The sequence below is a fragment of the Podarcis erhardii genome, assembly GCF_964252035.2.
Source record: "Podarcis erhardii genome assembly, chromosome: 1".
In the NCBI taxonomy this organism is placed as follows: domain Eukaryota; kingdom Metazoa; phylum Chordata; class Lepidosauria; order Squamata; family Lacertidae; genus Podarcis; species Podarcis erhardii.
The window spans coordinates 94,835,373-94,847,957 of record NC_138497.1 but is presented as its reverse complement, the minus strand read 5'-3'; the positions used below and the strand labels follow the sequence as shown (position 1 = coordinate 94,847,957).

The 12,585-nt window shown below is 39.1% G+C and overlaps 1 protein-coding gene across 6 annotated transcripts in view; it reads left to right on the top strand.

Annotated features, from left to right (window-relative positions):
• SLC12A8 (solute carrier family 12 member 8) overlaps positions 1-8,120 on the top strand; it is a 71,607-nt gene extending 63,487 nt beyond the window's left edge. For 5 of the 6 annotated variants that reach the window (XM_081871712.1, XM_081871711.1, XM_081871715.1 and 2 more), the window contains 4 exons: positions 177-274; positions 1,307-1,424; positions 4,218-4,278; positions 7,657-8,120. In XM_081871712.1, the coding sequence (XP_081727838.1) occupies positions 177-274; positions 1,307-1,424; positions 4,218-4,278; positions 7,657-7,822 (443 nt within the window). In that variant the 3' untranslated portion in view covers positions 7,823-8,120. The remainder of the gene's footprint in view (positions 1-176; positions 275-1,306; positions 1,425-4,217; positions 4,279-7,656) is intronic. The other variant, XR_014158891.1, reaches the window with a different exon arrangement.
• Positions 8,121-12,585: the final 4,465 nt, after the last annotated feature.

The following is a 12,585-nucleotide window of genomic DNA, read 5'->3' as shown; positions in this document are numbered from 1 at the left end:
GGTTTTTGGGGGGTGGGAGGGAGAAGACACTGCAGCTGGATTTGAACTTCTGACAGAAGAAGGAATAAGTTTTGTTCAGGCATAGTGAACTATGTGATCCCTGGCAAGGGCACTTGAGTGCCTAGGCCTGATCCTTCAGAATCTATCCATTGTTCTACTGTCTCTCTCTCCTGTAGATTTAAATGTAAAACAACAAAGCCAAGAATTAGAAATTCAGGAAATGCCAGCGTCCTTCTACTCCAGACTCTGTGACCGTTGGGTTTCCCTTGTTGGTGTGAGTTACTCTATAATATTTCAAACCTTTCTTTAGGATAATAAGCAAGTGGCAACTAACATTACTTACAGATCCATAGGGATGCTTCAGGCTTCACAGAACAGGCTACATATATATATGATGCAAGAGAGTATGTTTGAATACAAAGTTTTAATCAGTATAAGTGTTGAGTTAGAAACCTAGGAAACAAGAAGTAGCAAAAAAGGTAATGCAATCTGGAGTGAGATGCCAGGACACTATGAGATGCTTCAAATCAGGGAACTACAAAATGAAGCAGCCAATTAGAGTATAGCATCACCAGGAACCTGTCCACAATTGGGTAAGATGGAACCCAATGGAGTTAAGATTTCAAAGTTGTTGTTTTTCAGTATGGATAAAACCTACCTTGTGAACAGTGATTTAGGGGACTTTAAAAGGTGAGTATACAGATGTGGTGTATCAGCAACTATTAGCCTTGATGGTTACATGGAATTACCAGATTCAGAAGCAGTATGCATATGAGATGCCCTACTTCTTGGCTTTCCAGAAGCATCTGGCGGATCACATGATTGGAAACACGATGCTGGGCTACATGGACGCTTGGTCTGATTTAGTAGAACTCTTGTGTTCTCCTGCCTGTCACTCAAACTAAATGGAGCTAAATTTTCAGCTGCTTTTCCCATTTGGATCACCATGTGTTTTTTGAAAATTCTAATTTAGACTAATCACATGCTCAGTCTGGCATTTGGAGAATGTGGGTCATGTAATTTGCTTCATTCTCAAAATGCATCTTGTTTCCCATGCCACTGAAGACTTACTCATTAAATGAGAGGTTATCCCCCACCTCTGCTAAGTACCAGAATGGGTTTTGTGGCAGTTCCTGAAAAGTTGTAAAAAGTAGGGTGAGACTTGGAATAATTATTCTAAGCAATTTGCTCTCCTTCAGATTGCCTAGCTATGTTTGATTTTAAAATAAAGTAAACATTCTGGGGGGAAATGGCAGCGCTAGTTACTGTACCCCAGAGTAATCCTACATTTTCCATTTTCCAACAGGCAATAGGATCACTTGCAATTATGTTTGTTATTCAGTGGATCTACGCTCTTGTTAATTTGGGATTAGCAATTATTCTATATTTCTACATTGGCCAAGTGAGTCCAGGGCTACCACCTGGTAAGTGTTTTCACTTAGATCGGTCTCAGTTTTCATTATGTTTTAGTTGCATGAAAATGTCCCATCTTCTCATTGATGTTAACACTTTTTTATTTACTTGCTTATTTTTGTAGCTTAGACTATCAAAAGTTGTTGGGGTGGAGGATGAGGAGGATGAGGATGATAAGAGCATAATCCAATTGTAGCAGAAGAAATGTTAGGCAGATAAAAATGCAGTTACACTTTCCATCCCCTTATTGATGTAACCCTAATCTTCCAATGCAACCCATTCTCTTGCACTACTTCTGAAAGACCCTGAGACTTGAACATTGGGAGGTCTCAGTGGAGATGAATTTCGTAATGATGGGAGGAGAGGAGGTGTCACTGAGAACGTTTCTCCATTGCTCTCTTCCTCTCTGAACCTGGCAGTGTCTGTCTGACACGGAGGCCCTGAGCTTAACTGCGGATTACATGTATGGTTTTGTTGCAAGTCATAAAATAAGACTCTTTGAATCTGGGATGAGGAACCTGTGAATCTCCAGATGTTGACTACAAGCTTCTGTCATTCCTGACACTAAGCTTGGTCTGACGAGAGACTGGGTGCAGCAACATCTAGGGAGCCCCACAGGCTGCCCATTTAAATAGCTTGGCTGCATTTAGAATGATCAGGCTTGACTAGTTAATACCTTTTGCAAAATATTTTAATTTATTCTGTTGCACCTTCGTGGAATAAATTAGGTGGAGTTATTGCCTTACAGGAATGTTGTTTTTAAGATGAAAATATAAGTGGGTCATATCCATTCATAACTTCCCATCCACCCATCTAGATAAATCCTCCTGAGAAAAATGCTTCGAAGATTGGAATCTCAATAAGAATCTCATTAAATACCAGAATTTCTGACTACAAAGCGGAAGCCCCTTTGATTTATGAAGTAAAACATGTTAAATATTCAAGAAATGTAATCTGAGGAAATACTCTTTAAACTAAAAGAGTATTAAAAAAGTCTGTGCATGTCAGGTGTTCAGGGGTTTTGTGTGTGTCTGATTTAGAATGTAGTACTCGATGGCACTAAAATAGCAAGTACCATAGTCTATCGTAGTGGTTCCCAGGCTTTAATTCAATTTCACTGACTATGTCTTAAGATGTAGCTCCCTGATTCTTTTTAGGGATAGTTTTGTTCTTACAAAATACAGCCACAGGGGAAGCAATTTGAGAGGAAGCAATTTGAGGTGAACTGCATGGTCAGTTCTTATCTTTTCACCTCAAGTCACTGCGGGGATGGCCTACTCAAACGTTGTAGAACGTTGACATGTGTTTTACTCTGGTTTTTTAAACTTATGGTTGATTAATTATTTTTGAATGTTTAAAATTGCTGTTTTAACTGCCTTTTTAATTTCATTGATAAATTCTTTTTGTAAACCAGTTTGAGGGTTGTTTGTTTGTTTGTTTGTTTTACAATAAAGCAGTACATAAATTTTATTAAATAAATAAACAAATGGCACCACCCAATATTGCCCACACTGTGCAAATTTTACCTGCATGGTTGCCTGCATGTTTTCTTGATGGGTAAAATGCAGCTTGTGGGAGTTTTTTTGGTAGAAAAGGGTTCAAGATCACCTTCTTCCCTCCACAACAGCCCCCTCCCTCTTTCAAATTGTAGTCTCAATGACTCCATTTTGTAAAAAGCAAATCCCCCCCCCCCCCAAAAAAAAGAACCACAGAGCTGCATGTCGGAACATAAGGAGAGTCCTGCTGGGTGGGTGCCCTCAACCATAGGAGATATAAACCTCTTACCAAAACACCAAGGAGAGCAAGGTTGAGGATGTAGTGCCATCTAAACAAACCTGGGTCAAGCACAGGGAATCACTTCAGGCCAAAAATGTGGTCCAGAGTTAGGCTACAGTCCAGGGTCAATACTACAGGGAGTCTGGACAAAGTCTAGCTAGGTTTGTGAACAAGGGGCCAGCAACTTGAAGGCTCAAGAGGGAGACCTTATATACTCTGCCCCCCTAGATCTCATCGTTCAGGGATTCCTTATTCATAAGATCCTGACTCTGCGTCCAAAGACACATGCCATCACTTTCCAGGCCTGACCTTTTGGCACAAGCATGCTTTATGCATGTACCGTATGTATGACAGTCCTTCACCTGAGGATTACAGGGCAGTTTACAATATAAAAGCGCAAAAATACATAATATAGTAAGGAACGAAAGCAATACCCCTTCCCACAATTTAAACGGCCATAGTTTGTTTAATTAGCCGAAGGCAGGGTGAAAGAGGAATGTTTTTGCCTGATGGCTAAAGATAGGTAACAAAGGTGCCAGGTGAGACTCCCTGGGGAGAATATTCCACAAGCAGGGAGCCACTGCAGAAAAGGCCCATTCTCGGGTTGCCACCCTTCAGACCTCGCATGGTGGAGCCACATGAAGGAGGACCTCAGATAAAGATTGAAGGCTCCATGTCAATTCATATGGGGAGAGGCAGTCCTTGAGGTATTGCAGTCCTGAGGCATTTAAGGCTTTATAGGTCGAAACCAGCACTTTGAATTGTCCTGGAAACTAAATGGCATCTACAGCATACTCAAACTGTCTTGCCCTCAGGTGTTATTTACAGCCTGCAGTCACTGATTCAGTGACTATCGCAAAGCCTCAATTTGAGGAGAAATACGAAAAACACATTCTCACCATTATTAAACCTTTAAACTTTGGGCCAGCTTGGATTAGTAAGGATCAGTGCAGAGTTTTAAATTATGTGTCAAGTTATTAAGAGCAGTTTATCAGTAGTGCAACTTATTTTGTCCTTTTTTTCTACAGGTGTAGCAGCCAACTTCAGCTTTTTCCAATGGATAAAACAACTTTTACTTAATGCCTGCAGGTTGGTGTTAACTAGGAAAAGAGACGTTTCATGTCCTTAATTAATTTGAGATTAACAGTGCAGTCCTATCCATGAGTAAAAATTAAGTCCCATCGAGTTCGGTGACACTTAATCCTAGGTATAGGATTGCAACCTAAGTTATTTAGATCTCAGATATATTACAAATACCACAAGACATATTTCTCATAAGCCATTCAGCATAGCTAATTAAGTAGAGGCCAAGTCATTTCTTTCTGCCCTGCTTATAATGAATCTTGGCTCTCCTGCAACCCACCTGCTAAATCTAAATGGAACCATACCAACTATAATCTCACTTTTAGTAGATTCTGAGGGAGCAAGAATTTTGCTACACTTCCTAAGGTAGGGTTAACTGCACCACCTCCATTTTATCTTTTACATTGCAGAGATGCATAACGTAACAACTTATACCCCCTCTTATTTTTCAAAATGTCCAGTTACATCCCCCAGAGCCACTGAAACATTAACAAACTTGAAGTGCACTTAAGTGCACTGTACGGTGCATTCTTGAAATGCATCAGCAGGTAGTACAATTACTTTATTGATTCTGATTCTCTGGTTGAATGAAGAGCAACTCCATTGTGTCCACAAGGAACCAATGAGGGGGAAGGAGGAAGACCTTAAAATTAGTAGCAAAATATGGGAGAATATTCTGGTTGGTCATCGAGGTCTCCACAATAATCCATATTATATTATGGATTATATATTATGATTGTTATTATGGGATGTATTTTTGTGTTTTTTGTATTGTCAATTATCCTGTGATCTTTGGATGAAGGGTGGTATAGAAATATAATAATAATAATAATAATAATAATAATAATAATAATAATAATAGTCATCAACAGCTACACTTTGTTGGATTTAGAGCTGTATGCACTCTTTTATGGATATGTGTGTGTGAATAGCTATAATATTAGTTTTATAAGTACTTGCACTACCATTAACTTTGCCATATTAAGAGTAGAATTACATATCACACACAGCATCATTCTGTGATCATTGTACATAACTTTTTTTCTACAAAATGCAGCCACTGAGGCTATAGTGGGGTTTTTTTGTGGGTGGGGAACTTTTTAACCCTTTCCCTCCAAGTCATTCTCTTGCCAGAAATCACCCTGACCAAACCACTCATTTACAGAATTCTGAACTTCCCTGGCTGTTTTGAGTTAGCTTCTCTGGCAGGGGTACCGAATGACTCCCAACCAGATAGCATGGTCAATGGTCATGGATGATGGAAACTATAGTTAAAGAACATCTGGGGATGTGGGTACCATATTGGCTACTCTTCTCTATAGGTCCTTCTCTATGGTCATTTGCTGCTTTACGCTTTCCCAGACTCTCCAAGTGTTTCTTCTTTTGTTGTATTTGCTATTGCTGCTTCACATGTTGTAAACACTAGTTGTGTACTTACCAGATGACATACAGAGCAAAGAAGCAAAGTCTCTTACCTATTGCCACCTGTCCTGGTAAATACAATATTAATTTTAAATAAATTTACAAACCAATGAAATAGTAAGAATCAAACTAACTGAGGGAAACCTTCAATTAGGGTTTAAAAAAACAAATGAACACAAGTTTAGGATGCTAGAAATATGTTCTTACATTCTCTAACCCTGAAAAACTCAGTTTCAGCTTCCTTCAGTTTTTGTCAAATAATTATTGCAGTTGCTCCATATCCACAACATAACGTGAAATTGCCATCCATCAGAAACCATGTCTCTTGAAATACAGAAGAGCATCATAGATGATTAACACATATCTTACCTTTCTTTGCTTGTCATTTTCCACATCCCTTATATTTCTTCCTATAGGAGTCCTTGTTTATCTTTTCATTTTCACTACTTTGCATAAGTTCATCTGTCAGCAGGTACTTCTACTAGATACAAAGGAGGACAGCAATCTTAATAACTTTTAGTAATTTTGTAGAAGAGGGCATTTCAGAAGGTGCAACATTAGGCACCCTTCCTAAATATCTGAACCTGCCAACTCCCACATCTCTACAGTTGTTACAGGAGCCCCTTTCCTATATCCCATGCTGCTCTGTGCTGTACATCTGGAACAACCTTCCTTTGTAGAGTGTTTCCCCCCCAGATGATCAATTTATAATGCAACAAATATAAAGTTTCTCATTTGTTGATAAGCATCTTGATATCTTCTCTTAAGGAAGTGCTTCTGTTTGGGGACTAAGCATTCAAATTGCAACGTGCTGTTAGGAAAATGCAGTTCTTATGCAGTTAGAAGAATATAGCAATTTGAAGTGCTGTCTGGAAAGTGGTAGCAAGAGTACCATCGGATGTGGTCCAGAATTTCATTGAGGATGAATAACTTAACTCCCCTCCCCACAACATGCCTTTACCATATTCTTTACCACTTGCAAAGAGATGTCTTTCATGGGATTAGATGTTAATTAGACTCAAAGCAAAGTGTGCACCTGACCCTTGTCAATGTTAGTCTCTTAGCAGCTAGTTTTCACTTTGAGAAAATTGCTAGCATTTTTGTGAGTTCAAGGTGTAATCACTCTGTGGCCACAACTGGTGGCATGGAAACTCCCATAATGTGTGCCTCTTGCAGTAAGAACATGTTACAAGTATTTTTAGGGGCTGTATTTACTCATTCCCTCTATATGGCAAAACTGCCCTAGTTGGAAGCATTTTTACACATTTCAGTAATTCAAAAGGCCCTAATGACATTAAGGGTTTAAATGCTACTGCACTTCCTACAACAGTTTAAGAAGGATGCTTCTGCAAATTATATGTGAATGCAGTTGAGATTGGTTTTTAGTACATTTAAATTCACATTCAGAATATAAAAGTATAATTTTAAAAGGCATTGAATAAGTGTTTAGTAGTCTTTTACGATTTTACTGAAAAACAACAGAAGTGCAGGATGAATTTTCTGGGCCTTTCCATTCTTTGAATTGTTGCATCCTAACTGGAAAGCACTAAAAGGAAACGAGCAGGCATTATTTTACATGAACTGGTCTTCAGCCATAAGGTATAGATTTAATTGGACCAAACATTAGTGCAGTTTTATATGCCTGGAGCATTTGAAGCAACTGGGAAATACCATAACCGAAGAGACGCAAATGTATGTATTAAGGGGGAAAACCTTCACTGACCATTTAAAAATAAAACTTACATAAGGAAAGAGTCTATGATGAATTTTGGCCAAACCCTCAAGTCATAAGGAAAAGTTTGCATTCTTTCTTCAAGTGCCGTGTCTTTGTGCATAGCAGAGTGGATTCCTTTTCTCTTTCTCTTTTTTTCTATTTTTGTTTACACAGTTCAAGAGTGCAGCTGCAGATGTATTGGGAAACAATGGGGCATCTGAAGGTTCTGCGTTCCTTTTGTTTTTCAGGGGAAAGCCATCCCCGGAGGAGCGATTTGTTGTGACACCGTCCCTTGCAACAGTTGGCATGGAGACCACTCAGCTCACAGAAGAGAATACAGATTTTGCCTCCCGGGACCGCTACCACCATTCCTCTCTTATCACCAGAGAAGAGTTTGTTAATCGGTTCCAATGAGAAAGCAACATGCCCATTCAGTCTGCCAGCCAATTAAAAACACTGGCCACAGACACACCACTTGATTAAAAGGCTTTCCCTTTTAGAACCGATTTTAATGAATACTGAAACTTCCAATTTAAGGAGGGAGTCGGGGGGGGGAGTTTTAAAGCCTTGGCTTCCAAACTCTGTTCTGTTCTCTTCTATTCCCCCCCCCCAAAAAAGAGTTTTGCAGCTTTTCCAGAACATTGGGGGTGTTAGTGTGCGATAACTCCACAGTTCATGATTTTTCTTTAAAAAATACAGTTTTATAAAGTTCTCTGGGTTTTTTTTGAAGATTGTTTATATGACACGCTTAATTCTAATATGTCCATATCTTAGCATGTAATTCAGAAAACCATAGGTACAGGATACCAGAAGAATGAAAAAGGGAAGCAACAGTAGTCTTCGGTATAGGTAGACTCAGCAGGTGAGTTGCTAGACAACTGAGCTTTGGACACACAGTTTTGTCAAACTTTAGCTGCCCAGAAAGAACCAATGCTAAATCTATATGTAGTGCCCCTTATCCATGTAGTGTGAAACAGACAGCCCCATATCAGACACGTTTCATGCAGCAACTGAGAATTTTTTTAAAAAATGTAAACCATCAAAGCTTAAAATGAGGATTGCATGTTGTGATCGGGCACAGAAATTAACGCAGAATTAACAATAAGCTGCATGCAGACAAGTGAGCAGGCTGGCAGGAGTGCTCTCTAACCTCTCTCTGGATCAAGCAGCCCGCCTGAGGAAGGAAGCCCCCCATCTCCACATTCTGCATAGAAGTGCAGTGGGATGTTAGAGGAGGGATGGAGCTCCATTTCTGCCAGCTACTAGAACATTGTTGTTGTACTTTTGTATGCACATTTACAAGGCTGACTTAGAAACCCTCTTGACAATTTTTTTTTAACGTGGCTGAGTGCTTCTGACCCTTAAGTCTCTACCCCACCCCCAGCTACTGTGACTACCTACCGTCTAGGTGTTAGTATATAAACATATGACCACTAGTTGGGTTGCCTCACACAGTATACGCCTATTTGACCACTTTGATCTGTAGAACTGGCATTGTTGGCAGCTGCCACGTAATACAGTGGTACCTCAGGTTACATATGCTTCAGGTTACAGACTCTGCTAACCCAGAAATAGTACCTCGGGTTAAGAACTTTGCTTCAGGATGAGAACAGAAATCGTGCTCCGGAGGCGTGGTAGCAGGAGGCCCCATTAGCTAAAGTGGTGCTTCAGGTTAAGAACAGTTTCAGGTTAAGAATGGGCGTCCAGAACGAATTAAGTACTTAACCTGAGGTACCACTGTACTTCTAAAAACATTTTTTGTTTAAGCAAGCCTATCAAGACACAAAGATGATCACATGTTTTAACCTTTTTAGCTGCTGTTGATTTTAATCTTATGAATATTTATAATACCTGTTTTTAGCAACAATTTTTAATGTTTAGTTTTATATTGTTGTAAACCACCTGGAGGGTGGTTTGTTGGTTTGTTTACAATCAAACGGTATATAAATTATGTTAAATAAAATGAATAGAGAAAAAACACAGGAATTTGCCTTATACCACATCTCACTATTGAGTAATTCTTGCACGATATTGTCTGTAGTGACTGGCAGCTGCTCCATGGGATTTTGGGATGGAGCTTTTCAGAGCGCTACTTGCATATTCCAGGGATTGAACTTGGAAGCGTTTGCTATGCTTCCGCCCCACCCCCACACTACAACTCAGCAATAGCACCTCATTTTATTAGCTCACTTTATTTGCATTCCCACTTTGCTTCTAATGGAATAAAAGCCAGTCTTGCCAGCTGATTCAAAAATATTCTACACAAACTTCTGTAATTCCACCCCCGCCCAATAATTCAGCTTCTGCTTTTACTTGCTTTTTACTTTTCACTTGCTTAAATAATCGCTCTCACATGCAAGATAATAAGATACTGTGTCTAATTAATTCAGTTGCCAATTTTATCATTATTCCATATTTGGAGTCTTCACTGGAGAACTATTAAACTTGTTTGATGCTTGTCAACTGCAAATGTGTGTGAGTGGTGTGTTTTGATTTAAACTTAATCTTCCACAAATTGCAAAGAACAAATAAGTGACATGTATGAATGAAATATATACTTCCCCTCCCTTAGATCTTAGGGCAGTTCATTGTTTCTTTTTCAGAATGTGTTCTATGCAGAAGCAAAATGTTGATGGCAGAAGGGAGGAATGGTGATTTTGCTACCATATTTCATGCTACAGTTATTCAGCTGAGATGAATGGTACGTTGCAGAATTTTGTGCTTAAGATATTTGTGTTATCCTGCTTGCAAGAAATGATTGCATCAAATATAGAGCAGTGTTGTTGTTTTCTTAATCATGTGGACCATTCAAAGCACATTTGTGCTACAGGTGACATCACTTCCTTCTAGTGATGCTCTGTGTTTGGGATGTAAGCATAAATTCAAGAGCAGATTACATTGGTCCCAAAGCTAAGGTCTTTCCCAAGATAGTGATATGCCTTTCATAATGCCCAAACCACTGTGGTGGAGCCAGTGGTTAAGGTTTTGAATTAGGACCTGGGAAATCTGGATTCAAATCTCTGCTCAGAAAGGAAGGCTGGGTGATCTTGCATTGGCCACTCTTTCTCAAACTAACCTACCTCACAAAGTTGTTGAGAGGATAAACTTGGAGTTCCTTGGCTATTTTCAGTAATGAATACTACAGTGGTATAGCATGACAAATGTTTAAGAAGTTACAATGATAAAAAGCTATTTGAATTCCTGCTCTTTAAATCTGCTTCATTCTTCTCTCTTGTTCGTTTCCCTTCAAGGATATACATACATATTTCTCTGAAATTATTGCTTTCATTGGCTGTGTGTTTGGCACATTGAAGTCTTATATGCTCCTGTGCCAATAACCTCAAAAATACCTATTTACTTATCTCCTGAAAACTCTACATGCAGTTCAATTGATTGATTGTATGCCAATTCATCCATGCAGTTTCTTCCTTTGAATCATTATCTGGTTTGTCCTCTTGGAAAGAGTTCAAGTTCTTGTTGCAGGTGGGTGATTTCAGATGGTAATCCAGGTTGCAAGGGTAAAATGACAACATGGCAGGCAGAATGTAAAAAGGTTAGGGGCGAGTCTTGGAAAATGATTCCAATTTTGAGAAGCCATGTATTAAAGTAGGCTGCTAACCTTAAATAAAAGAAACTTTGTGGTGCTACGATGCCTGGCAGTGATGACCATGCAAAATAAAAGATGGGAATAAACTAGAATTGTTTTCTAGTGATTGTAGTATTATTCATGCATCTAGGGCAGCACAGATGTTAATAATATGAGCCTGTTTCAGTTCCACCTTGGCAATGAATTATTTAGAGTAAAGATGAGGGAGAAAATAGATTTAATTCTCATGAATGGGGAACCTATCTCATTCCCAAAACAATATGCAAACTGAAACATACCTATCCTCCAAAATTTTGTTTTAAAATCCTCCAACCACAAATAATGTGTACAGTGGTACCTCAGGATACATACACTTCAGGTTACACACTTTGCTAACCCAAAAATAGTGCTTCAGGTTAAGAACTTTGCTTCAGGATGAGAACAGAAATCGTGCTCCGGCGGCAGCAGGAGGCCCCATTAGCTAAAGTGGTGCTTCAGGTTAAGAACAGTTTCAGGTTAAGAACAGACCTCCAGAATGAATTAAGTACTTAACCCGAGGTACCACTGTACATAAATACATATACTAGGGGAAAGTGTGCACAACATACAAAAATGCAATATTGGGCAAAACCACATATAAAAATGTGTGTATATCGTATTAGGAGAAATATCTCCTAAACTACTGATAATTCTTCATGAGAACTTTTATAAAAATAAATCTAAACTGATGTGGAAATGTGGGAAACTGGATTTGCCAATCCATAAATTAGGGGTCCATAGGCAGCTGGGTGTTGTCTCAGCCTCATGTTTCCATTCGCAATGAAAGGATTTCAATGCCAAGCCATCGTAAGTTGATGTAAGGATCACTGAGATAACGGCTGTGAAGCTCTCCAAGCACTATACAAGTGCCAAGAATTATTTTATTGCTGTGAGCTCTATAAGGTAAAGTAATTCTGGAGCAACAGTAGTAGTGCTATAAAGATATCACAGCTTACCCTGTATTGGTTTCCAATACAATACTGTAAAGTTAGATGCAACACCTAAAGCTTTTTTCAAGCGACTTTGTGTTTTTGCCATGCATCTTGCTTAGTAGCATGACCAACTACTACAAAGAAACATAAGCAAGCTAAATCTCTTAGCTTGGGTATGGAGGATGATAGTAATGGTGTCTTCGCAATGGAATCTCGCTGCATTGGGCAGGATAGTAGAATGCCATGGAGAGTCAGTCCATTGGCTCATGAGGATTGTCTACCTGGAGATAGCAGGGATTGAACCTGCGACCCTCCTGCATGCAAAGCAGATACTCTACCACTAAACTATAAGGACTTCCCCTAATGTAACCTCCACCACTCTTTCTCCTCCCAAGCTGGCAAGAGGCCTGCTCTCTCTCCCCTCCCCTCAATGTTGTAAATGTGAGATAGAAAACAGAATGGAACAATTGTGAAATAAAAGTCTGGGATAAAAGAAGACAGGCAATAAATAATTACCAGCAGAAGTAAGTTTTATTTATTGCTGGAATGAATGAGGAGTATAAATTTGATGAAAAGCAGATCAATAGTTTGAAGTTTTTTTAAAAAAAATATATACACAT